This window comes from Gasterosteus aculeatus, chromosome 21 (genome assembly GCF_964276395.1).
Source record: "Gasterosteus aculeatus chromosome 21, fGasAcu3.hap1.1, whole genome shotgun sequence".
In the NCBI taxonomy this organism is placed as follows: Eukaryota; Metazoa; Chordata; class Actinopteri; order Perciformes; family Gasterosteidae; genus Gasterosteus; species Gasterosteus aculeatus.
In genome coordinates this window covers 4,356,797-4,383,293 of record NC_135708.1, presented here as the reverse complement: position 1 = coordinate 4,383,293, position 26,497 = coordinate 4,356,797, and the positions used below count along the sequence as shown (strand labels likewise).

Genomic DNA, 26,497 nt, shown 5'->3' with positions numbered 1-26,497 from the left:
GCTTCGTCTTTTTGAGACACAACTACGCAACTTCAACCTTGCGCACTTCCCTACGCTGTCCGAAATCAAACGTGCTCATCCAAAGGCCGACCTCTCTGCTAAAAAGGGGAAATATGTTTCTGTGATCACAACTCTTATGACACAATTCAATCAGCGCTTCCAAGATGTTTCTGTCATTGAGAAAGAAATCAAGCTGTTCTCAACTCCCTTCCTGCTGGATGCAGAAGAAGTGGAAGAGAGTCTGCAATTAGAACTCATCGAGATGCAGCTCCTCTCCCTACCCGACTTCTACCGGAGCTTGGAAAAGGCCAAGTTTCCTCTGATGCGACGCCACGCAAAAAGAATGACCAGTCTGTTTGGCACAACATACATATGCGAGCAAACATTTTCTCTGTTAACTCTGAACAAAAGCAGATTGAGAACCAAAATGAGCGACAGCCATCTCTGTGATGTCCTTCACATCTCAACCAGCAAACTTACTCGTGACCTGCCAGCCGTCCTTCAGTCCAGAGCAGCATCACTGCTCCCATTAAGTGCAACACTGTTCCCATTGTAGGCGAGTTCCAATATATTACACAGTATTCATGTGTTCAAAAGCCCAATTACTTAATAAATGCAGTCAATTAAAGTTGATAACATTTTCTAAAACACGTTAGCTGATAAATGATTTGCATAAGAAGGTTAAATAAAGCCTTCCCTCTTTATACAGGGCTGTGAAGGGGGTCCCCATCCTGACGAAGAAGCAATCTGAGGATGAGCTGCCAACCCTTTTTGTAAAAAAAATGAAAACCCATTAATGGAGATGTGATTTATGCAGTTATTTTTCTTTAAGTTTATTCAATTTTCAAGCATAATTTACCTACATTTGATTGATTTTATTTGAAAATAGATAAATGAAAACCAAAACGTAGAAAGATGTGATGTATGCAGTTTTTTCTGTAAGTATAATAAATTATCAAGCATAATTGACCTACATTTGATTGATTGATTTGTATTACTGTTAATACACTAGAGGTGATATACCTTAACTTTAGTGAGCGGCTCAACCTTTCGCATATTTTTCTGTCTGTGGCCCTCAGTGAAAAAAGTTTGGACCCCCCTGCTTTAATACGTGGAACACTTCCTGCCTTTCGCTCTCGCTCGCCCCTCGCGTCCAGTAGTCGTATTACACTGTTTAACGTTCCCGTCTTCCTCGGTGGTTTGATTTAACGGTCTCACTTCCGCCCCGCTGCTCTCGCTCGCCCCCTAGTGTGATAACCGGCACGCCGCTTGTTGTTGCGCGCAACCGCACCGCCGTTCCTTCCCTGCACCCCCTCGTCCCCCCTCCCCCCCCCCTCTCCCTCTCACCCCCCTTGTTGGTTTCAGTTATAGGTGATCTTGATCGGTGTTCCTGTGAGTTAATAAACCCTGTTATACTTTAAAGAACCGTTTTCCTGTGTTTACTTGTGCATTTATATGGTGGTGACCGTTGACATACATCGCCAGTGCTCGAACTTAACTCCTTCCAACATCTTCACTCTCAAGGAGTGAATATCAATTATGAGACTTGATTTATAGTATTGGTTATTGGTCCCTGTTAGCTCAGGGTGGTGCCCCGTTATTTATTCATTCTGAGAAGTATCTTAGTGATTATTAATGATTCTATTAATGTCCATAAGTTAGTTCCTCATTTGCTAGTAACCTAATACGACCCCCTAGCCGCTCCCAACACTTCTCATCCAACCACAATCACATTCACTCCATCCGGATGGCAACATTTATCTGGATAGGGTTTTTGGTATGTTCTGTTCATTTCTACGATATAGTTGATACTAATTCCAGGTCCACCATCAGCTGTTGGTTCTTCACTGAGCGTCTGTGGCCGACTGTCACCTGTAGCTTCAACAAGTCCACTCTTATCATCCAGGGAACCGTCTCTCAGTGCAAAGCACCAAAAGCAGGTGAAGCTGAACTCCTTTAAAACACCAAACGTTCCTCCTGTGATGATCCATCAAGACGCTTTGAACAGATTGTTTCTCTGACTGTTTGTCTCTTAATAATAATGTCTGGACTAAAGGACAAACACAAACTGGAGGCAGATGACCAGCATCTAAACATCCAAGTGTTGTTTGAGTTGTTAAGAGCCCACAAAGCTGCAGCGTGACCACGTTGACTCATATCAACCCACCATGATGCCGTCAACGTGTCAGGAGACACTGTCCTCTCTTATAACGTGGAGACAAAGCTCCAGAGAAACAAGGTTTTCATCACCTTCCTCCCTGTTCAGGCTCATCCTGGCTACTGTTCCTCACTACTTCTGTCTGTGTCGATGGTCTCATGTGGGACACAAACACTTTGATGAGTCTCTGGTAGTTTGAGGTCAGCTTGGTGTGTCAGGGTCTTATTAACCAGGCTGACAGTGGGACAAAGAAACGGTTTCCAGCTCTACCTCCTCTACCAGACTGATGGTCTGTGGCTGCAGCCTCTTCATACCTGAGAGTCTCCAGTCTCCAGTGAGGATCCTCCAGTCCAGCAGACAGCAGCTTCACTCCTGAGTCTCCTGGATGATTGTAGCTCAGGTCCAGCTCTCTCAGATGGGAGGGGTTGGAGCTCAGAGCCGAGACCAGAGAAGCACAACCTTCCCCTGTGATCAGACAGCCTGACAGCCTGCAGACACACAGAATAAGACACATGTCACATGATGTGAGGGAGCTGTGAGGGCTGGAAGGTCACTGCAGTACTGAGATCCTATCAGGTACAGAGGGGTCACATTAATATGGTTACTGACTGGTTTCCAGTCACAACGAAACACCCACTAATGTACATCAACAACCTGATAACATTACCACTAACTCTATAATGTCAAATATTTACATTATATTGAAAATAAACACATTTTATGGAAATAGTTGGAAAATACATATTTGATTTAAATCATGCAAGCAGAAAGAATCTTATGAAGGTCAGAAATGTACCATGGATATAAATAAAGACACCAAGTAGACTTTAACTTAATCTGACCTGAGAGTCTCCAGTTCACAGTGTGGACTCTTCAATCCAGCAGACAGCAGCTTCACTCCTGAATCCTGCAGGTGGTTGTTACTCAGATCCAGCTCTCTCAGACTAGAGGACTGGGAGCTGAGAACTGAGGACAGAGCGTCATAGCTTCTCTCTGAGAGGTTACAGTCACTCAGTCTGAAGAGACAACAATCAACAAGAAAAAAAACATTGGTGTTAAAATGAAATCCTATTTCATATGAAACCAGTTAAGTGTTTATACAAGTACTAGTGTAGAATAGACTACTAAAAAAGGAAAAAGATTAAAAATGATCTTTATTTGCTAATTTAATGTCAGTTACCATCTACACCTTAAATGAGGAACCATCAAACTCCAAGCAGATTGTCACTGAAACGCCAGAAATCCAAGTTTCAGTCTCTTTTACACCTCTGCTTTTCCCATTTTCCTCAATGAACCATATTAAAATGACATCACACAGCATGAATAAGAGGATTAATAGGACGACCCTGTGATGATTTATCGTGAGCCAACATTGTGTTTTAATTTCCTCCGTATCAAATGTGTTGGTTCCACAAGGATCCGATGATGTGATAGAAACAAACAGATTTTTGTCCCTAGTTTAGTCTCTTAGATTAGATCTTCTGGCTCCATAGATAAGGTTCATCTTCTGGTGAAAAAATGTTTTTATGAAGTCTGAAATCCTGATGAACAATGATGATGTTCATGCTGTGGAGTAGATAGTTTAAGACAGTGATTCCCAAAGTGTGGGCCGCGGCCCCCTGGTGGGCCGCGAGAGGTCATTTACAGTAAGTAAATAAAACGTTTTTAATTTTCAATTTTGAAAAGTTTGAAATTAACATAAAAATATTCATGATGCGGCACATTAGTTATGTGAAACATTAATTGATGAAGCACAAACAATTTAAACTGACAGATTGATAAAACAATAAGGCTCTCACTGGAAACGGCTGCTCTTGTCCGCCTGTCGTCATTCAACAAACGCGGCGCCCTCTTGAAGTATTAAAGTCAATATACCGCATTGCCCGCACGCTAAGGCGCACTTAAAAGGCTTTAATTTCCTCACAAAATGACAGTGCCTTATAATCCGGAGCGCCTTATATATATGGATCAATTGGTTAATCGGTTGATCCATACTGGTTGTACACGGTGCTCAAGGCGCTCTGCCAAACACGCCAAAGCTCGTCTACAACGGCGAGATGCTGAGCGGCGCTCAAGCGCGTGAGATATGGAGCTGCTTTCAGGGCGCGTCGGAGAAACAAAGCTGTCGTTCTCGCCGAGCACTTCATGAGATTAAAGAGCGAGAGACGGCGCCCTTTTCTCTACAGTAGCTGAACCGTCTTAATGGGGAAAATAAGTTATTCTAAAAGCAGCCGAAGATTTAAAGCGTGGATGGCGAGGGGGGCGGCGGGAGCGGACGCACCTCGCAGCATCGATCGGACCCTGAAAGCACCGTCTCCACCTCCCCACCCCCCATCCACCCCCCCCCCGACGCCAAACGTTTGACTGCTATGGCGGCAAATCACCAGCAGGTCTGCGAGCTGGACGCATTGATCTTAATGTGCCGGTAATGATGGTAAATGATGCTTGTAGCTGGTTGTCATCTACGCTCCACTACGGTTACATAAAGGTGGCGTTTGTGTTTTCACAACGTTTTATCTCATAATTTAGACTTTCTATCCCCTTTCTTCAGTGCGGAAATGGGCTTCTATAGTTGTGTGAATGCATCACTCCAGCCAATCCAAAGACGGGGTTTGTAACCAATCAGGTGTAGAGACCATGGTGACTGGCTCCGCCCCCTCACTGTCAGAAAGAACAACAGCAAGCGCGTAGAAAACTCCTTCGAGCGCGAGCAGAGATTCTCCTCGCGAGCAACGAAGTTCACGTTCAAAAGTCCGTCTCACGAGAGATATTTATTTATTTATTCATTCATTTATTTAATTATTTATTTGCTCGCGGATGTTTGATTTACGCGCATCAACCTGATTTGCGCTCTGGAATTTTGGCAGTGATTTGCTGCCATACCCCCCCCCCAAAAAAGGTGAGGGATTTTCATGCCTGAACATGAACAAAATGAGGAATCAGGAAGGCAGCAAACACTTTATCACACAACTGTAACACATAAAAGCAGAAGCCATTTTCCAGTGAGGCTGAATGACGTGAGTCGGAGGACGTCCACGTTGTCCCATTGATCAGGTGGACTGCAGTATCTCCCCGTTGTACTACTTCATGGGGGGGCACCCCTGTTATAATGATGGAAACACTGAACTGGCTTCAGTCGCTTATCAAAACATCGGCCAAATAAGCCGTTTTTCAGACTTTATGAGCAAATACAGAATCCCTTTGTGTTCATTTCTAAAGCCGGATAAAGACACACGTGACTTTATTTAAGGCGCTGCGCTACTTGCAAGTCGCTGTGTTGTGGCAGATTCTCCATAAAGGTAGAAAACAACAAACTCATGGTCATGAAGGTCCTCATGTAACGTTACATGGAATCTGCATGATCCCACTCCGGAGGATGGAGAGGAGCATAATTGTTTGGCTGAGCTGGAAGCTCAGTGCACACCTCGACCAGACCTCGCAGATACACCTCTGCTCAACAGTGACATGGTAATGTATGTTGACGGATCTGCTACACGGGATCCCCTGACTGGTTCTAATCTTGTGGGTTTCTCTGTTGTTTCAGACTCAGCTGTTCTGTGTTCCGGCCCTCTTCCATGTCACCTCTCAGCCCAAGCAGCAGAATTAATCGCACTAACAGAAGCTTGTAAACTAGCTAAGGATAAAACGACAACCATTCACACTGATTCCAGATACGCTTTTGGCGTGGTTCATGATTTCGGCGCGCTGTGGAGACACAGAAATTTTCTCAAATCGGATGGCAAACCAGTGTTACACCACACTCTGATAGCAGAACTATTGGATGCCATTTTGTTGCCCACAGCTATTGCCGTTTGTAAATGTGCAGCGCACACATCCGGCACAGGCGACATCGCAAAGGGGAATGAGCGAGCAGACTTAGCTGCAAAAGCGGCTGCTAGACGTCCTCTTCCCAAACCATCACGCCCAGTTCCTGCCATGTGTTCTCTTCCCTCCTCTCTTGCAGCCGTGCAGTCCCTCTCTACTTCAGATGAGAGACGTTTTGGGTCCTCCTCAGGCTCCAAATTCATAGACGGCATCTGGTATGGTCCGAATGGTAATCCATGCTTACCTAAACATTTCTTCCCTCACTATGCGAAATTGACTCATGGGTTAGACCATGTGTCAAAAGGGGGAATGTTAAGTATCATTGATGCAACATGGTTCACAAAAGGTTTTGCAGCTTACGCACAAAGGTTCTGCCAAGCATGCATAACATGTGCAACTCACAATGTAGGTCGTTCAGTACAGGTGTCACATCATGCAGCACATCCACCGCCTGCAAGACCATTTGAACATGTAATGATGGATTTTGTGGAACTCTCCCCATCGGAAGGTAAGAAACACTGTCTTGTAATGGTAGACATGTGGTCCAAATGGGTTGAGGTGTTTCCCTCCAGTAAGCAGACAGCCTCCACAGTGGCTAAAGCCTTGATTTCAGAGATCATTCCCCGCTGGGGAATCCCAAGCAAAATATCTAGCGACAATGGTTCACATTTTGTCAACCAAGCAATCACAGAATTAAGTGCATACCTGGGTATTGACTTAAAAACACACTGCGCATACCACCCAGCTAGTGGAGGAGCGGTAGAGAGAGAGAATGGAACATTGAAAACAAAACTGGCCAAATGTTGCACAGACACAGGTCTACCGTGGACAAAAGCACTGCCCTTGGTTCTGATGTACATGCGGATGAGGAAACGAACACGCAGCAACCTAAGCCCATTTGAAATCCTTTTCGCAGTTCCTCCCCATATAGGTGTGGAAGCTCCAGGAACACCACTCCCTTCCACCACAATGTGCGAGAATGACATGTTAACCTATTGCATTCGACTGTCTTCCACTTTGTCTGATGTAAGAAAACAGGTTGTAGCTGCACTTCCAAGAGAAGCAACGGGTCCACTACACCGACTGCAACCAGGTGACTTCGTGGTGGTGAAGGACTTCAGGAGGAAAAGTTGGAAAGCTAAACGGTGGCAGGGTCCATTCCAGATTCTCCTGGTCACCCAAACAGCGGTCAAAGTAGCTGAAAGAGCAACTTGGGTCCACGCATCCCATTGCAAGAAGGTTCCAGATCCAGTACCAGCACTGGGCTCAGGCGACCCTACCTCCACAAAAAGTGTCAATCAACCGACACCACCGATCCAGTGACCACGGACGGGCAGTTGACCGACAGACACACAGTGCATTGTGATCTGTGTTGACTGTCTACAACGCGGATGCCTCACAAGAAAGAAGGTTGGCAGACTCCACATCCCAACGTGTACCTGCGGACCAACACAAGAAGAAGAACACGGCCAGGACCCCTCCACATAGACACAGTAGTCGTTTGTGCCACGACAGTTTTATTCATATTATTGCTTGCTTCAGTTTCATTATATCTCAGCATCTTTTTGTGATTCCGTAGTCAGCTATCTAAAGAGTGGGTCTCTCTTATCATGGAACGACAGCGTTCATGGAACCCCCTCAGACGACTGGGGGGGACTCGTGTAACCATGTGTTTATTTGCAGGTGTCACTTTATTTGTGTTGATTCCATATTTTGTCCTCCACCAGAAACATTTAGACGACTTACTTGACCGACGCAACAACTCAACTCACTCTAACTCGACCATTCGCAACCGCACCAAGCGAGCACTGACCCGCCTAGACAACCGGTTCGAAAATGGGATGAACCCATTGAACAAATATTCTGCAAATATGTGGTGGCGCTATGCTCAACACGTAGCGACAAAAGAAAATGCTTCCGACTGTTACGTATGTTCTCCGCTACCCATCAGCACTAATCAACCACGGCTAGCCGTAGCCCCCCTGGGGAAGTCTTAAGGATGTTTCTGCGGGCTCTCGGTTAGTGGGTGGTATGTGCCCCCCATAGTCCTGTATATATCCAACGATAGCGACAAAGATTCTTTGTTTATTTATGAGTTATCCCCATGGGAAACAATAGATGATTTGGACTGTGCACAATCTCACGATATCAAACGATACACGGCTAGCCAAACGTCTACATTCGCACTCCAGGCTCAGGAAAGCCGAACACGGTTTCCTCTCTGCTATGCTCGTGATGGGACACATCCAGTGGGGAAAACAGACCCTGCAAGGTGTGACACGATCCTCATTGCAGGAAACCATGCGTTTAATGATTTAAATTGCAATAAAGACCATTTCCCAACTTTCCGAAACGACTGCGCCAAAAACCACAACAGGAGCTTTTGCCAAGCTAAGGGCACTGCAGAAAGGGCCGCAAAAGTGCCCATTGATCTCCAAAAATGGTCGTGTTCTGGCTGGACTTTCACTCCAGTAAATCCACGAGATTGCCCGCCCAATGTTAATTGTTCTGTTTTCCATTTCACTTTCCTCCCTGGGAAGAACGGTACTTATCCAGTGACCGAGGGATGGTGGCTGTGTGGCACCACCCTCCGCGTGTCTCTCCCCCCTCAGTGGAGCGGAATATGTACTCCTGTCCGCGTTACTGATCATACTTTTATTCTCACAGCTACAACAGGGACAAGCAAACGAACAAAACGAATGGCCGCATTGGACACTGGCCTTAACCCGGAAGTCAATTTTGCGCCACACGACTCAATCTGGGGCAGCGATGTGCCTGACGAGTTCAAACACGGCAGTACGTCAGTTAAAGTTTTGTGGGGACTGTTTCCATGGACAGGAGTGGGAAAAAACACGCTACGACTTGAAACCGTTGATTACCGTTTCAAAAGCTTTGTAAACATGACTCTAGCTGGCCTTAAGGGTATTCGCGAGGAAATGACCGCCATGCGTTTAATGATTATGCAGAACCGCATGGTACTAGACCAATTGACCGCTGCCCAAGGAGGTGTTTGTGCTATCGTAGGAGAATATTGCTGTACGTTTATCCCTGAGAATGACAAAGACGAAGGCATAATCCATCAGGCGATACAAAACATGACAAAACTTCGGGAATCTATGACAAGAGATGAATCTCCCTCCCCAGATTGGCTCACACGGGTGTGGTATTCATGGAAAGGAACACTAATACAAGCAGCTACTATCCTCTGTGTTCTCTTCGCATTCGTAATTTGCGGTATCCCATTGATCTGTCATACGATTGCCCAACTCCTGGCGAAACAAATGGCTATGTACAGCCTGGGGTCACCTGATGACTCACCACCAAACTTGTTCCCTAGACGCGACTCTGACAATAACCCCAACAGTGACTCGGACTCCCTTGACGAGCTGAACACTTACGACCTCGACACATACGCATAGTGACATAGTGACACACTGTCTGTGTGCATTCCTGGTGTTCTAAATGTTTTTGGTTTCACAGTAGCTTGCTAAAACAATGAGAAATAACATTCTCACAAAAACAGCTTTTATCCCTGCATTTATTAGTATGTAACGTAAATATGATTGATATAATGACCTTTCCACAATATTCTATATCTGTATTGTGTGAAAGGGGATCAAGTTCTGGTATTGTGATTTAAACATGTTCTCATTTCTTTTTTATTTCAATACTGTACACATGACATCTGGGGTGTAACGCTCAAATCCTGTGAGAAGGTTTCCAGTCTTTATCTTCTCCTAACAGATTTCTTCCTATTTTCCCATTTCGGAGGGTTTTTGTAGGGAGTTTTTGTTCTGTGGCAGGAAAAGTTTTGTGAGCGATGTCCGGATGTTCATGTTTTGTGATATTTGATGTGGTAGATATCAGATGGTAAATTTTTAGAGTAGTCATTCTAAATTGATTGCATAGTTTGTGATTATTATGTAATCAAAAGAGTGGAATGTAATGGGAAAATGATATGTGACCCTTTTAAATGCTTCATTTGTATAACCAGTTTATTAGTTGCAAGTGCTTAGGTCACAAAGGCCCTGACATAAAAACTGATGTCTCCCCCTTGGATTAGATGTTTCCAGCGTCATAGCTGTAGAGATTGAACAAAGTGTTTGTTATGTCTATGACCACCTTTGTTTAAGCATGTTGGGAGAGCAAGGATACGGTCAAAGAACTGACGTGTCTCACATGGACGAGGTGTTCCCAGTACCCTGGCTGTAGAGACTCAACAAGATGGTTAACGGTCTCTGTTGACGCCACCGATATCTAAGTTTAGGTATAAGAACTGCCTCGATGTGTTGAGAGGAAAAAAGGAGGTTCTTGACAGTCTACTGACCACGTAGCTGTTGTGACCCTTTTTCCCTTGCAAGGAAATAAACGGAGAAAAGACATACTTGACTCAGAGCCTTTGTTTCTTACTTAACGATTGACTGTGCAAAATCTTCCACCACAGGAGGAGGAGGGTCCATGTCGCTAAATACCAACTGAGATCGGCTTGTGGCTTCTGACAAAGGATCCTTCCACCGACCACTTTTCACACCCGCCGTCGCTCTGATCTGCAGGCGCATGACGGAGAAAACCAATCGGGTGTCTGGATGCTACAATCATCCAGGAGACTCAGGATGTGCCAAAGGATCGATCTCTTTCTCCTGACTTCCCGTTAGTGACAGATCGAGACAACACAACGTTGTTTCTTTTCTTTCCCTCCAATTCCCAAGTTTCAGTCTTAATCTCGCTGGACGAACTCAAGACTCGCGCTCCACTACGTCCCGCTTCCTTTTCCCTTTTGATTTCATTCCTGTTGACTCCAGAGGACCGGAGAGACAGCTGCTCTCTGAACCTCCGCCGCCTCTGTTCCCAACGAGAAGTTCGGACCCCACGGCCGAAATCGCCTTCATCCACTGAGTTTCCCGACGCGGAGCTCAACTGTCCTCAGTCAGCTGGAAGCTGATGGCCAACGCCCATCAAACAGTAAGACTGGTTTTCTGGGCAGACTAATTTAGCGTGTTGATATAAACTTGATGTTTATTTGATTTGTTCAGTCATAACGTGGTACGATAGAGTCCGGATCAACGAATCCGCTACCTTTGATTTATGTTAGAATGTGTACCTGCAAATGTCGTAATGTCCCCTGTTGATCTGATGCTGTGATACGTTTGCTGTAAGAGAGTGAAAGCGCCGACTGTGTTACGCTGCTGAATGATGTCTCATGGTCAGAATAGTTCCTTATTTTCTTTTCTTTTCCCGGGTCTCCGCCGTGAGATCCGTTTGCCTGGGGTTTCATTTTGTATCGCCAGCCACATCGTTGGTTCTGTAACTGCACACACATGGATCCGACCATCCTGATTCACGTTGCTGATCTACGTTCCGCTGGTCGCGGGACAGAAACTCCTCGCGCCGCATCTAAGTATCCCCCCCCTCCTTCGTCCAAGCCGTAGTCCCTAGCAACAGATGGCGTTGCCATAGCAGTGCGACTGTCGTCTTCCTCGTTGCTTTAATACAGGGGTGTCCAAAGTATGGCCCGCGGGCCAACTGCGGCCCGGGATCCAATTTTTTTGTTGGCCCGCAGCAAATTATAAAAATAGAATGGAATGTGGCCCACACATGAAACTTGCCCTTGACTGTATTGTAGTTCTTAGTTTGACCAGTAGGTGGAGCTACTCACTAGCTGCAGTCCTAATGCAGCGTTTCCACAAAAAAAATGTGGTAAAAAAAAAAACGACTGTACTCTGAGAAACTCCAACAACAGTTCTCAGCAAGTGACTCTGCTTCGGTCTGGAGAGGCCTCAAACACCTCACCAACTACAAGCCAAAAACCCCCCACTCCATGAAGGACCTCCGCCTGGCAGACGAGCTCAATGAGTTCTACTGCAGATTTGAAAGACAATGTCCTGATCCCATCCCCCACAGCTCCACCAACCTGCTGCAGTCCCCCTCTCTATTCGACCCTCTCTATTCTGGAGAGAGACGTTAACCGGCTCTTTAGAAGACTAAATCCCCGTAAGGCAGCCGGTCCGGACTCCTTTTCCCCTCACTCCCTGAAGCATTGTGCTGACCAGCTGTCTCCGGTGTTCACTGACGTTTCCTGGGCTCCATCATCACCCAGGACCTCAAGTGGGAGCTGAACATCAGCTCCATTACCAAGAAGGCTCAGCAGAGGTTGTTCTTCCTGAGGCAGCTGAAGAAACTCAACCTGCCAAAGACGATGATGGTCCACTTCTACACGGCCATCATCGAGTCCATCTTCTGCTCCTCCATCACCGTCTGGTACGCTGCAGCCACAGCCAAGGACAAGGACAGGCTGCAGCGGGTCATCCGCTCCGCAGAGAGGGTGATCGGCTGCAATCTGCCGTCCCTGCAGGACTTGTTCGCTTCCAGGTCTCTGAAGCGAGCTAAAAAGATCGCGGCCGACCCCTCCCACCCCGGACAAAAACTGTTTGTGCCCCTTCCATCTGGCAGGAGGCTGAGGTCCATCAGGACTACGACCTCCCGCCAGACCAACAGTTTCTTCCCGTCGGCAGTCGGGCTCATCAACAGAGCCCGGTCCCCCACTGCCTGACTATAACACTCCACCGGTCACTCCCCCTCATACTGCACATGCCACTTTAACTGCAATTCATCACTTTGTCACTTGTCACTTTGTCTCTTGTCTGTTACTTGTTCGTTAGTGCACTTTTATGCTTAATATTTTTCTTTTTAACTTTTTAATATTTAAAATTTTTTAACTTTATTCCCTTGTTTTATACTAATCCATAGCCTTAGCCTAATTCTACTAACCCATTGCATCAGCATTTCATTCCACTTTATTTTATTACTTGTGCACTGTTGTCTTGTCTGTCTACTGTCGCGCACTAACCGCCAAGACAAATTCCTTGTATGTTTGACATATTTTGGCTAATAAATGTTTCCTGATTCCTGATTCCTGACATGAAACTTGCCCTTGACTGTATTATAGTTCTTAGTTTGACCAGTAGGTGGAGCTACTCACTAGCTGCAGTCCTAATGCAGCTTTTCCACAAAAAAAATGTTTTTAAAATAAAAAATTTCCACGACGACAAAATGGCAGAAGCAAAGGAACGCAAGATAGCAAGTGAATGCAGAACATTTCAAACACGGTGGGAAAATGAATATTTCTTCAAAGAGGTCAAGGAGAAGTGTGTCTGTTTGATTTGCAATGAAACGGTTGCAGTGATGAAAGAGTCCAATGTGCGACGACACTACGAAACCAAGCATCCGACCTTCACGTCCTACACTGCTGCTGAGCGAGAGGACAAAGTCCAGCACATGGCAGCTAACCTGCAGGCTCAACAACAGTACTTTTACCCTGCTAACAAAGACAAGAAAACGCTACAATAGCTAGCTATGAGGTAGCTCAACTCATAGCGCGCCGCGGGAAAGCTTTCTCAGACGGTGACTTGGTTAAACAGTGCCTCATTAAAGTCGCTGGAATAATGTGCCCGGAAAAGATGCAGGAATTCAACAACGTGAGCATGTCCACAAACACAATTGTGCGTTGAATGTAAGACTTGTCAGCTAACATACAGAATCAAGTGTCACATAAAGCTTGTGCTTTTGACTTTTACTCCATTGCATGTGATGAAAGATGCAACAGACGCCGCACAACTGTTCATTTCTTTGCGGGGAGTTGACGATAACTTTTGCATTACGGAGGAGCTGCTTGATCTTCGGAGTCTAAAGGGCACAACAATGGGGGCTTGAACATTTTTGAAGCCGCGTCAGGTGCAATTGACAAGATGGAACTTAAATGGGACGAGCTGTGTGGAGTTGCAACGGACAGGGCTCCCGCTATGACAGGCGAGCCCAAAGGAATGGCATCTATGGTGTGCGCCAAGGTGCCAGAGAGTGGAGGCGAGGCTGTAAAATTGCACTGTATCATCCACCAAGAAGCTCTCTGTGCCAAGACAGTCCAGCTTGGCGATGTGATGACCACAGTTGTGAAAACTGTCAACATAATTTGAGCACGAGGGCTCTACCACAGAGAATTAAGCTTTCCTATCGATGCTGAATACGGGGACGTACTCTATCATTGTGACGTGCGCTGGCTTAGTCGCGGCTCCGTGCTGAAGCGGTTTTATTCCCTTATTGCCTTTCTAGTTGATCTTACTGGTCATCTGAACTCACTGAACAAGAGCCTACAAGGCAAAGACCAGCTTGTACCACAACTTTCTGTGCGAAGCTTCGTCTTTTTGAGACACAAACCCATTAATGGAGATGTGATTTATGCAGTTATTTTTCTTTAAGCTTATTCAATTATCAAGCATAATTTACCTACATTTGATTGATTTTATTTGAAAATAGATAAATGAAAACCAAAACGTAGAAAGATGTGATGTATGCAGTTTTTTCTGTAAGTATAATAAATTATCAAGCATAATTGACCTACATTTGATTGATTGATTTGTATTACTGTTAATACACTAGAGGTGATATACCTTAACTTTAGTGAGCGGCTCAACCTTTCGCATATTTTTCTGTCTGTGGCCCTCAGTGAAAAAAGTTTGGCCCCCCCTGCTTTAATACGTGGAACACTTCCTGCATTTCGCTCTCGCTCGCCCCTCGCGTCCAGTAGTCGTATTACACTGTTTAACGTTCCCGTCTTCCTCGGTGGTTTGATTTAACGGTCTCACTTCCGCCCCACTGCTCTCGCTCGCCCCCTAGTGTGATAACCGGCACTCCGCTTGTTGTTGCGCGCAACCGCACCGCCGTTCCTTCCCTGCACCCCCCTCGTCTCCCCCCCCTCTCTCTCACCCCCCTCTGTGCTCACGCACACACAACCAGTGTCGGTGTTCCTGTGAGTTAATGAACCCTGTTATACTTTAAAGAACCGTTTTCCTGTGTTTACTTGTGCATTTATATGGTGACCGTTGACATACATCGCTGTTGGGGGAAAATTGTTGAGCCTGCGGGGGGTGAGGCTCTCAGGAATGTGACCTTTGATGTGAGCCGGTGACTTAAGGCAGTCCAGGGTGAGATAAGACACAGATGAAACCATACGTGCCCTGGTTGACCTTTTAGATGTTGTTGATTGTCTGGGTCCATAAAGGGAGGGTCACAGGGTCACCCCTACATCATCTGGTACTTTTCCAACACTCCTCTTTGAGGGGTGGGCTGTCCTTTCCTGAGGCACTACAAACCTCCCTGAAGTGTATATAAGCTCCTGTTCTCCTCTTCAACTTTGTCAGATCTTCCTGCTCCTTTTGGGGGAAGGAACATCTGTCCCTTTTCAGCTGAATTGTAGTCATTTGACTTCTGTCTGTGCTTACGACTTGTGCTGATGATTTCTGTATTCTTTATCTTTTTCATATATTCTAGTTAGTAATAAATACTTAATCACAAAGCAAGCTCATGATACTTTTGATTTCTCACATGGGCTAAATCCACAAATTTCCACCACAATCGCCAGTGCTCGAACTTAACTCCTTCCAACATCTTCAATCTCAAGGAGTGAATATCAATTATGAGACTTGATTTATAGTATTGGTTATTGGTCCCCGTTAGCTCAGGGTGGTGCCCCGTTATTTATTCATTCTGAGAAGTATCTTAGTGATTATTAATAATTCTATTAATGTCCATAAGTTAGTTCCTCATTTGCTAGTAACCTAATACGACCCCCTAGCCGCTCCCAACACTTCTCATCCAACCACAATCACATTCACTCCATTCGGATGGCAACATTTCGTGGAGACAAGACAAAGCTCCAGAGAAACAAGGCTTTCATCACCTTCCTTCCTGTTTAGGCTCATCCTGGCTACTGTTCCTCACTACTTCTGTCTGTGTTGATGGTCTCATGTGGGACACAAACAGTTTGATGAGTCTCTGGTAGTTTGAGGTCAGCTTGGTGTGTCAGGGTCTCATTTACCAGGCTAATAGTGGGACAGAGAAAAGGTTTCCAGCTCTACCTCCTTTACCAGACTGATGGTCTGTGGCTGCAGCCCCTTCATACCTGAGAGTCTCCAGTCTCCAGTGAGGATCCTCCAGTCCAGCAGACAGCAGCTTCACTCCTGAGTCTCCTGGATGATCGTAGCTCAGGTCCAGCTCTCTCAGACGGGAGGGGTTGGAGCTCAGAGCTGAGGCCAGAGTAGCACAGCCTTCCTCTGTGATCAGACAGCCTGACAGCCTGCAGACACACAAAATAAGACACATGTCACATGATCTGAGGGAGCTGTGAGGGCTGGAAGGTCACTGCAGTACTGAGATCCTATCAGGTACAGAGGGGTCACATTAACATGGTTACTGACTGGTTTCTAGTCACAACTAAACACCCACTTATGTACATCAACAACCTGATAACATTACTACTAACTCTATAATGTCAAATATTTACATTATATTGAAAATAAAAACATTTTATGGAAATAGTTGGAAAATAAATATTTGATTTAAATCATGGAAGCAGAAAGAATCTTTTGAAGGTCAGAAATGTACCATGGATGCAAATAAAGACACCAAGTGGACTTTAATGGAATCCTGACCTGAGAGTTTCCAGTTCACAGTGTGGACTCTTCAGTCCAGCAGACAGCAGCTTCACTCCTGAATCCTGCAGGTGGTTGTTACTCAGATCCAGCTCTCTCAGACTAGAGGACTGGGAGCTGAGAACTGAGGACAGAGCGTCACAGCTTCTCTCTGAGAGGTTACAGACACTCAGTCTGAAGAGACAACAATCAACAAGAAAAATAACATTTGTGTTAAAATGAAATCCTATTTCATATAAAATCAGTTAAGTGTTTATACAAGTACTAGTGTAGACTACACTACTAAAAAAGCACAGTGATTAAAAAGGATCTTTATTTGATAATTTATTGTCAGTTACCATCTACACCTTAAATGAGCAACCATCAAACTCTAGGCAGATTGTCACTGAAACGCCAGAAATCCAAGTTTCAGTCTCTTTTACACCTCTGCTTTTCCCATTTTCCTCAATGAACCATATTAAAATAACATCACACAGCATGAATAAGAGGATTAATAGGATGACCCTGTGATGATTTATCGTGAGCCAACATTGTGTTTTAATTCCCTCCGTATCAAATGTGTTGGTTCCACAAGGATCCGATGATGTGATGGAAACATAAACAGATTTTTGTCCCTAGTTTAGTCTCTTCGATTAGATCTTCTGGCTCCATAGATGAGGTTCATCTTCTGGTGAAAAAAAGGTTTTTATAAGGTCTGAAATCCTGATGAACAATGATGATGTTCATGCTGTGGAGTAGATAGTTTAAGTCAGTGATTACCAAAGTGTGGGCTGCGGCCCCCAGGTCATTTACAGTAAATAAATAAAAAGTTTTTAATTTTCAATTTTGAAAAGTTTGAAATAGATATAAAAATATTTATGATGTGGCACACTAGTTATTTGAAACATTACTTGATGAAGCACAAACAATTTGAATGGACAGATTAATAAAACAATAAGGCTCTCGCTCGAAACGGCTGCTCTTGTTCGCCTGTCGTTGTTCAACAATTGGGGCGCCCTCTTGTAGTATTAAAGTCAATATACCGCATTGTCCGCACTCCAAGGCGCACTTAAAAGGCTTTAATTTCCTCACAAAACGACAGTGCCTTATAATCCGGAGCGCCTTATATATATGGATCAATTGGTTAATCGGTTGATCCATAATGGTTGTACACGGCGCTCAAGGCGCTCTGCCAAACACGCCAAACCTCGTCTACGACGGCGAGATGCTGAGCGGCGCTCAAGCGCGTGAGATACGGAGCTGCTTTCAGGGCGTGTCGGAGAAACAAAGCTGTCGTTCTCGCCGAGCACTTCATGAGATTAAAGAGCGAGAGATGGTGCCCTTTTCTCTACAGTAGCTCAACCATCTTAACGGGGAACATAACTTATTCTAAAAGCAGCCGAAGATTTAAGGCGTGGATGGCAAGGGGGGCGGCGGGAGCGGACGCATCGATCGGACCCTAAATGCGCCGTCTCCACCTCCCCACATCCCCCCATCCACCCACCCCGACGCCAAACGTTTGACTGCTGTGGCGGCAAATCACCAGCCTGCGAGCTGGACACATCGGTCTTAATGTGCCGGTAATGATGGTAAATGATGCTTGTAGCTGGTTGTCATCTACGCTCCACTACGGTTACGGTTATGAAGGTGGCGTTTGTGTTTTCACAACGTTTTATCTCATAATTTAGACTTTCTATCCCCTTTCTTCAGTGCGGAAATGGGCTTCTATAGTTGTGTGAATGCATCACTCCAGCCAATCCAAAGATGGGGTTTGTAACCAATCAGGTGTAGAGACCACGGTGACTGGCTCCGCCCCCTTACTGTCAGAAAGAACAACAGCGAGCGCGTAGAAAACTCCTTCCAGCGCGAGCAGAGACTAACCTCGCGAGCGAGTAAGTTCACGCTCCGCGAGGGAGCGAATATCTCGCGCGAGACAGACTTTTGACTGCGGATGTTCGATTTACGCGAGCGCATCAACCTGATTTGCGCTCTCGAATTTTGTGTCAGTCAGTGATTTGCCGCCATAAACTGCAGTATCTTATGCGCCTTATTTTGCGGAAAACACGGCACATGAGCTCCGGAGAAAATGGTATACAAAACATACATCGTCGCTTAATACATTTTAATCGGTTAAATTATTAAGGTCATTTAATCATTATGTATTGTTCAGAGTTGTAATTAAACGTTTAGGTGGGCCGCAAAGGATTTTCAAATTGGGTCACGGCATTCGGGAGGTTGGGAACCGCTAGTTTAAGACATTCAGACAAACTAACTTAATCTGACCTCAGAGTCTCCAGTTCACAGTGTGGACTCTTCATTCCAGCAGACAGCAGCTTCACTCCTGAATCCTGCAGGTGGTTGTTACTCATATCCAGCTCTCTCAGACTAGAGGACTGGGAGCTGAAAACTGAGGACAGAGCGTCACAGCTTCTCTCTGAGAGGTTACAGACACTCAGTCTGAAGAGAGGGATGAAGAAGAAGCAGTAAGTATTAAAGATGGCAGCATGAATAAGTTCTGATGTATGAATCTAACTCTCTCTGTACTTACAGAACTTTGTTGGAGGCTTTGACCACAGGCAGCAGCCTCAGAAGAGCCTCCTCTGAAGCAAAGAATTTCTTGAGGTCAAATACCTCCAGATCTTCTTCTGATGACAGTAAGATGAAGACCAGAGCTGACCACTGAGCAGGAGACAGTTTCTTTTTGGAGAGCCGTCCTGATCTAAGGGACTGTTGGATCTCCTCCACTAGAGAAACATCATTCAGTTCATTCAGACAGTGGAACAGATTGATGCTTTTCTCTGGAGACACATCCTCACTGATCTTCTCCTTGATGTACTGGACTGTCTCCTGATTGGTCTGTGAGCGACTTCCTGTCTGTGTCAGCAGACCTCGTAGGAGAGTCTGATTGGTCTCCAGGGAAAGACCCAGGAGGAAGCGGAGGAACAAGTCCAGGTGTCCATTAGGACTCTGTACGGCCTTGTCCACAGCACTTTGGTAGAGACGCATTGGTTCAGGTTCGTCTTTAGAGGTTTTAGACACCAGGGAGGTTGTTTGTTCTTCTGACAGCAGATTGACACCAGAGCTGAAGAAGGTCAGATGGACATGAAGAGCAGCCAGAAACTCCTGAACACTCAGATGGACGAAGCAGAACACCTTGTCCTGGTACAGTCCTCTCTCCTCTCTGAAGATCTGAGTGAACACTCCTGAGTACACTGAGGCTGCTCTGATATCGATGCCACACTCTGTCAGGTCGGATTCATAGAAGATCAGGTTGCCTTTCTGCAGCTGATCAAAGGCCAGTTTTCCCAGAGACTCGATCATCTTCCTGCTCTCCGGACTCCAGTGTGGATCCGTCTCAGCTCCTCCATCGTACTTGACCTTCTTCACTTTGGACTGAACCACCAGGAAGTGGATGTACATCTCAGTCAGGGTCTTGGGCAGGTCTCCTACCTCTCTGGTCTTCAACACCTCCTCCAGAACTGTAGCAGTGATCCAGCAGAAGACTGGGATGTGGCACATGATGTGGAGGCTTCGTGAGGTCTTGATGTGAGAGATGATCCTGCTGGCCTGCTCCTCATCTCTGAACCTCTTCCTGAAGTACTCCTCCTTCTGAGGGTCGGTGAACCCTCTGACCTCTGTCACCATGCCAACACACTCAGGAGGGATCTGATTGGCTGCTGCAGGTCGTGTGGTTATCCAGAGGCGAGCAGAAGGAAGCAGCTTCCCCCTGATGAGGTTTGTGAGGAGCACATCCACTGAGGCCGACTCTGTGACATCAGTCAGGATCTCATTGTTGTGGAAGTCCAGAGGAGGTCGACACTCATCCAGACCGTCAAAGATGAACACAACCTGGAACTCTTCAAACCTGCAGATTCCTGCTGCTCTGGTTTCACTGAAGAAGTGATGAACAAGTTCCACCAAGCTGAACTTCTTCTCTCTCAGCACATTCAGCTCTCTGAAGGTGAATGGAAATGTGAACTGTATGTCCTGGTGGTCTTTGTCTTCAGCCCAGTCCAGAGTGAACTTCTGTGTTAAGACTGTTTTCCCAATGCCAGCCACTCCCTTAGTCATCACTGTTCTGATTGGTTCCTCTCCTCCAGCTGAGACTTGGAAGAGGTCTTCTTGTCTGATGTTTTTTTCCGGTTTGGCTGGTTTCCAGGATGCTGTTTCAATCTGTCTGACCTCATGTTCTTCATTGACCTCTGCAGTCCCTCCCTCTGTGATGTGGAGCTCTGTGTAGATCTCATTCAGAAGGGTTGGGTTTCCTGCTTTAGCGATCCCCTCAAACACACACTGGAACTTCTTCTTCAGGTTGGATTTGAGTTTACGCTGACAAACTGCAGCATGAAGTCCTGAATGAAGACAACAAAGAAGATCAATGAGTAAAAGAATAGACGTCAACATGTCCTTTCCTCAGAGAATGACTATGAATATATTCTGTCCATCTCTTGAGACATCAGTGAAGGTCTCATGTATCAGCATGGTGAGTCTGTAGAGAAATCCTCTTACTGCTCTGCAGATATTCAGCCAGCTCCTCCTGCTTCATTCTCCTCAGGAAGTGCACTGAGATCTTCACAAAGGCCTCTCTGCTCCTCCTCTGCTCTTCATCCAGCTCCTCCTCATCCTCCTTCTCTAAGCATTCTGGGTAATCTGAACTCACAACCTTCTGGATCTTCTTCAGCTCGTTCTTCACAAAAGTGAGGATGTTCTCCTCCAGCAGCTGGAACAGAACATTCTATGAATGACACCAACTAGAACATGGAAGCCACCATCACGTCCATGTTGGACAGACGGACAATCCACTGGTCTACAAAGTGCAGCATGGAGATGATGGTGACCTGAGAAATGTTAAAGTAGTTGTACATGTACACACCATGAAGATAGAGTCCAGGTGTTTTTGATGCTGCTGGGCAGACGGACCTGTGGGAACCTCTGAGCTCTCCTGGTCCTCTCTGTGGAGGAACATGAACCATCAGCCCACATGGTGTTTGGAACCATCAACACCAATACAACATTAGTTAAAGATATTGGCTTCTGTCATGATGGATCATGATGAAAACCAGATGCTGAAGACTGTCGATGATGACGGACAGTTTATTAGTTGAGTGACAGTTAGCCATCAGTTTCATCTGGTTTTAGTTCTTACTGTGGGTCATAAAAACAACGTCTGCAGACCTCTGCATCTGATACAAAGTCCTATGGAACTACTCCAAACCTCTTTAGTCCGTCCCCTGACCTCTAGAAGTCTCCTTAGATCTTCTGAAACTAATCTTTGGACCTTTTCACAGAGTCTACTGACGATACTTTGTCCAAACCTCTGCATGGAGTCCAGAGACCACGACAGCTGGTCCACAGAGCACTGAGTTTATTCTAATCACAAGTTCAGTCCCAGTCATCTGTCTCCAGAAACCTGCAGCTGTCTCCAGATGTGACCTCTGCTGATCCTGATGTGGAGGAACTAACTCACATTGTGTTTCTATCTGAGGATGTTTACAGTTAATGATTCACAATTAAACACACACAGACCAGTTAGATGATGGGTGTCTAACTCAAGGCCCGAGGGCCAAATCTGGTCTGCGGGGGGTCCAGTGCAGCCCGCTGGATGACTTTACCATTGTGAGAATTACAGAAAGACACAAATAGCTTTTCTATAAAAGTAGCTGCTATTCCTAATCAGTCCATTGGGGGTCGCACTCTGTGAGTGAGCGCATGTGTTAGACCAGGGGGACCAGGGGCCACATTTATAAAAGCTTGCGTAGGATTTGCGTCAGAAGTGGCGTACGGATGAAACGTAGGACGTGCGTACGCACAGAAATATTCAGACTTATAAAACGTCCTACGCAGTTTTCCCTTAATAAATCACAATCACTTCTAAATGCAGCGCAGCTTTTGCGGCTTCATGTCACGGCCATAGTTGCCCATATATAGTCCGTGGAACGCCCACAAATTAATATTCATCGATTGCGAAATCATGACAAACACTGAGAGGAAAACGAAGAAACGTAACTTCACTCAGTGTGAAGTGGAAATGATCATTGGGAGGTGGGAAGGAGAAGTAAGATGCTCTTTGGAGGACACAGTATGGACATCACTGATGCCAACAAGGCACCTGAGGGGCAAAAGGTTGCAGAGCAACGCTGTTGCAGTCGAGGCAGCGCCATCTGCCCTTAAACAGGCCAATGGTGCGCTGCACTACAGCGCCAATCCTTCCATGTGCCACGTCTTCTAAGAGCGAAGATCAGCCATCCGCGCCATTACGCATTGTGACGGCATCATGGCGTTTTATTACCGTCCGTCTGATTGCATCTGACAAGCAACAGCTGTGTTTAGAGGATGAATTTAATAACATGCCGATATTATTGCAGAACATATTTCACTTTTCTTTTTGAAAATGTGTTAATTTGTATTTCTGTTTGTTTTACGCTGCAGATCAAACGGGTGTTTGTGTTATTTATGAGAGCCAGTCTTGGCATTTCTTTTACAACAGTCAGTTTTACACACTTTCACACACGTTTGCGTGTTTCTTGCATTTGCCGACGGTTCTCATTTCACCTGTTTTTGTGCGTACGCGTGGGTCCGAGCTTGCGTGAAGGACATTTTTCCGTCAAGTTTGCTTTTTATAAATACCAATTATTGCGTAGAGAGCGGCGTACGCCTTCTTTTGTGCGTACGCAACGTTTATAAATGAGGCCCCTGGTCCTTCACCAACGCAGTGCTGGTAGATCACCTAACATTGAAGAAAGAACCACGTCAGGTCACCACGCATGCATCAGTGCAAGTCATGGAGTGAGGTAACGACCAAGAACGTCTGCAGTAACTTATTGTTGCTTGTTTCTTTACATGGATTCGTTTTGTGCTCCCGGTCTGCAGCGCTGTTGTTCCCTTGGTTACCGCTGCTGCTTGTTGTTATTATTCGGGCGATCGCCATGACTTGGATTGAAGCGTTGATGACAAGTAGCTTGCGAGCTGATAAAGTGTGGGCTCCCCTGTGTTAGACCTTTTAGACCACAGCGTTCCTCCAGGCAGCAGCGCCCGCTTGGAAATGACGGCCCCCCGTCGACCGGACCATCGCCTAAGATTTTACTGGTCCGGCCCACTTGAGATCAAAGTGGACAGTATCTGACCCAAACCTAAGATGAGTTTGACACCCTGGAGTTAGATGAAGATAATGAGTTCTGTCATGATGGATCGTCATGGAAACAACACGTTAAACAATGAACAAACATTTATGTAATTCATGACTGAGGATCAGAACAGTTCTTCAACTGTTTAAGAACTTACTCTGGGTCATAAGAACGGCGTCCATCTTTGAAGTTAAGCACAGCATCTTTAGACCGATCACTCTTCATGGACACACATCTGGGTTCAGGTCCAGATTGCAGACCAGGTCCAGCTCCAGGTCCTGGTCTCTGATGGATCCTGGTTACACATGTATGTATTAAATGTATTGATCACAACATTAAAGCTACTCTCACATCGGGAATTAAGAATTAAAGCAAATAAAGTGTCTGTCTATGTCTAGCTGTATCTCACCCTTTTGTTGTGACACAATACTAATCATGGTTATTATTATTTTTTATCTGTCATCGTAGGCGTTGGACAACAGTACTTTCTGATTGATGTTGTCTTCATGGACAGATGCGAATACTTCCAAAGCCTTTCTATTCTCTGTCAATCACAACGATGTAAGCGTGATGATGTCTGGGCCGTGGTGACTGATAATGCTGCTCACTGTCTGAAGGAATACAGGAGGCTCTGAGAGGAGTGTTGCCCAACAGCGTACATGTAACCTGCCTCTGCCATGTCATCACGCTGGTGGGTGAGACCTGGCAGCTCTGCAAATCATTCTCCATTGTGACATGGATGAGATCTGCCTGCTAGAAAGAGAAGATGCTGCTTCCTCATCAGCAAGGAGTTTGTGCAAGCTAAGGCTCCGAGTTGCACTTGGAATTGATGTTTACAATGTTTTTGATATTTCCACCAAATATTTTATTGTTTACTGCACGGGCTGTTGCAATTGTTATGCACCTTTGTTAGTAGATATTGACAGGACTATTCCTACTTAGTTTGATCTTACAAAGAACTAACGGCATTTTTTGTTCAGTCATGTATTTTGTTTAATTTAAACCAACAAATCAGAATTTTTTTTGAATGACTGTTCTGTTTGGACACAAGAAAAGATATTGCCATGTTTTTATCATGCAGCATGTTTTTGCCTGAAATAAGGTTCTATGTATGGAAGTTTTCAGTTTTAACTGAATATATTGTCTACATTTCAGTTCTTAATTCACTGTCTCTGCATAAAATGTTAAAAACAGAATTCTCAAAAATTAAAAAACAAAACAAAATTGTGGGAAAAATTAAACCAGAATTTGACAAAAAAATGAAACAGATTTTATAGGGCCCTACTTACTCTGTGTCATAAGAACGGCGCCCATCTTTGAAGTCAAAATATCGATCAATAGACTGATCACTCTTCATGGACAAACATCTGGGTTCAGGAGACTTTCCTCTCTGCTGATGTGAACTGACAGAAACACTGAGATTACATCATCACATCATCATCTAATCATGAAGCATCAGCTCACATGGTGTCCGTCCTCACAGAGACCAAAACAAGGTAAAGGTCCATGACGTGAGGTCTGGATGTGGACCACATGGCTCCCTGTAGTGGTTTAGGTCTACTGGTCCTGCTGGTCCCACTGAGAATCAACAGCTCAGTCTTTCAGCTCACTGTTTTCTTCACCAGTCAGTTTGGTTTAGTCCCAACAGGTCTCACCAAGTCCTCCATGGAGCTCTCCCTCCCTCACTGGACACTGCTGAAGGGCCCTGGAGCAAGAAACCCAGAACCTCCACCAGAGAGTCTGGTAGAAACACCTCATCATCAGCCTAAGACCCTCACCTTGCATCAACAGAGGGACCAACATCTTTGAATTTTAGAGGAGGATCCATAGACTGGTTACTCTTCATGGACACACAGCTGGGTCCAGGTCCAGGTCCTGGTCTCTGATGGGTCCTGGTCACACATGTAGAAGCAGAGTCAGTGAGTCAGAGACGTTGGGACATGGAGACGAGTGGAGGACAGTTGGAGATGGTCCTCTCACCTCTGAGCTTTGGTCTGGCTGTCATGTTCCCCACACAGAGGGGCTTCAGAGGGAGGGACTCCGTCCTCTGGGTCCTCAGCCTGATTCATAGCAGAGTCCACACCTTCACACCTTCAGCACCAACCTGCTGGCAGAGCTCACACGTTATTATCTTCATCAGGACAAACACACAGAGCTCATTCACCTCAACACTAAAACTCTCATGGGACACTTTGTGTTGTTGTCTTGAGACAACGTGTCAAGAGACGTCATTTTAAATTCTCATCCTATAAATGTCGTGTTTCTTTTAAGCGCTTTCCTTTGGCAGGAGGCAGCGGTCCATCAGGACGTTATTTATGTTAAATCACTATATAGGCTACTAAAACTCAGCATGCAGAATGACAACACGAGATATGTATAGTTTTATAATATCAATATTATAAGTAAGTATAGGTGGAAAGGAACCAAAAGTGTGGAGCAAAGATCAGTCCTGTAAAACCAAACAAAAGGTTGTTTATACTCAAACCATACAACATATTTTATATTAGTCATATTTCTATTATAGACCTTGTATATACATATATATACATACATATATATATATATATATATATATATATATATATATACATACATATATATATATATATATATATATATATATATATATATATATATATATATACATATATATATACACCTTCTATATATATATACCTCCTATATATATATATATATATATATATATGTATGTATACGTTCACAGAGTTGAACAACGTCTCACTGAGCAGCTATTAAACCAGGAAGTGTGAATGTGTGAATATATTTCCAACTTTAGCGAAGTGTAAACGTCGTACGTTCGATACCCGCTCACTCCTCTCTCATAACAAACAGGGACGTCCGACTTTTAGCGGAGTCTAAATTATCTTCCGTATTTCCGAGTCCGAAATAAATCGAACTTCTAGGGA

The 26,497-nt window shown here is 45.1% G+C and overlaps 2 protein-coding genes and 3 long non-coding RNA genes across 9 annotated transcripts in view; 3 read left to right on the top strand and 2 right to left on the bottom strand.

Annotated features, from left to right (window-relative positions):
* The window catches only part of LOC144390232 (protein NLRC3-like), a 30,016-nt gene extending 4,149 nt beyond the window's left edge, over positions 1-25,867 (bottom strand). The window contains exons 1-11 of one of the 5 annotated variants that reach the window (XM_078096670.1): positions 25,551-25,867; positions 25,349-25,462; positions 24,860-24,973; positions 21,320-21,398; positions 20,956-21,166; positions 18,995-20,798; positions 18,730-18,903; positions 16,468-16,641; positions 15,939-16,112; positions 3,001-3,174; positions 2,473-2,646 (exon numbers count right to left, since the gene is read on the bottom strand). In XM_078096670.1, the coding sequence (XP_077952796.1) occupies positions 2,473-2,646; positions 3,001-3,174; positions 15,939-16,112; positions 16,468-16,641; positions 18,730-18,903; positions 18,995-20,798; positions 20,956-21,166; positions 21,320-21,398; positions 24,860-24,973; positions 25,349-25,462; positions 25,551-25,639 (3,281 nt within the window). In that variant the 5' untranslated portion in view covers positions 25,640-25,867. Of the gene's footprint in view, positions 1-2,472; positions 2,647-3,000; positions 3,175-15,938; positions 16,113-16,467; positions 16,642-18,729; positions 18,904-18,994; positions 20,799-20,955; positions 21,167-21,319; positions 21,399-23,727; positions 23,972-24,859; positions 24,974-25,348; positions 25,463-25,550 lie in introns of those variants that run through there. The other 4 variants (XM_078096671.1, XM_078096672.1, XM_078096673.1 and 1 more) reach the window with 4 other exon arrangements.
* LOC144390270 (protein NLRC3-like) overlaps positions 1-26,497 on the bottom strand; it is a 199,399-nt gene that overhangs the window by 88,138 nt on the left and 84,764 nt on the right. The window lies entirely within an intron of this gene.
* LOC144390355 (uncharacterized) overlaps positions 1-26,497 on the top strand; it is a 104,241-nt gene that overhangs the window by 16,102 nt on the left and 61,642 nt on the right. The gene's annotated exons all lie outside the window — the stretch shown is intronic.
* Positions 1-26,497, top strand: part of LOC144390413 (uncharacterized) — a 57,006-nt gene that overhangs the window by 3,341 nt on the left and 27,168 nt on the right. The window lies entirely within an intron of this gene.
* Positions 5,528-10,365, top strand: LOC144390366 (uncharacterized). The gene is made up of 2 exons (XR_013454400.1): positions 5,528-5,626; positions 5,703-10,365. It is a non-coding gene; the product is annotated as an uncharacterized LOC144390366 (long non-coding RNA).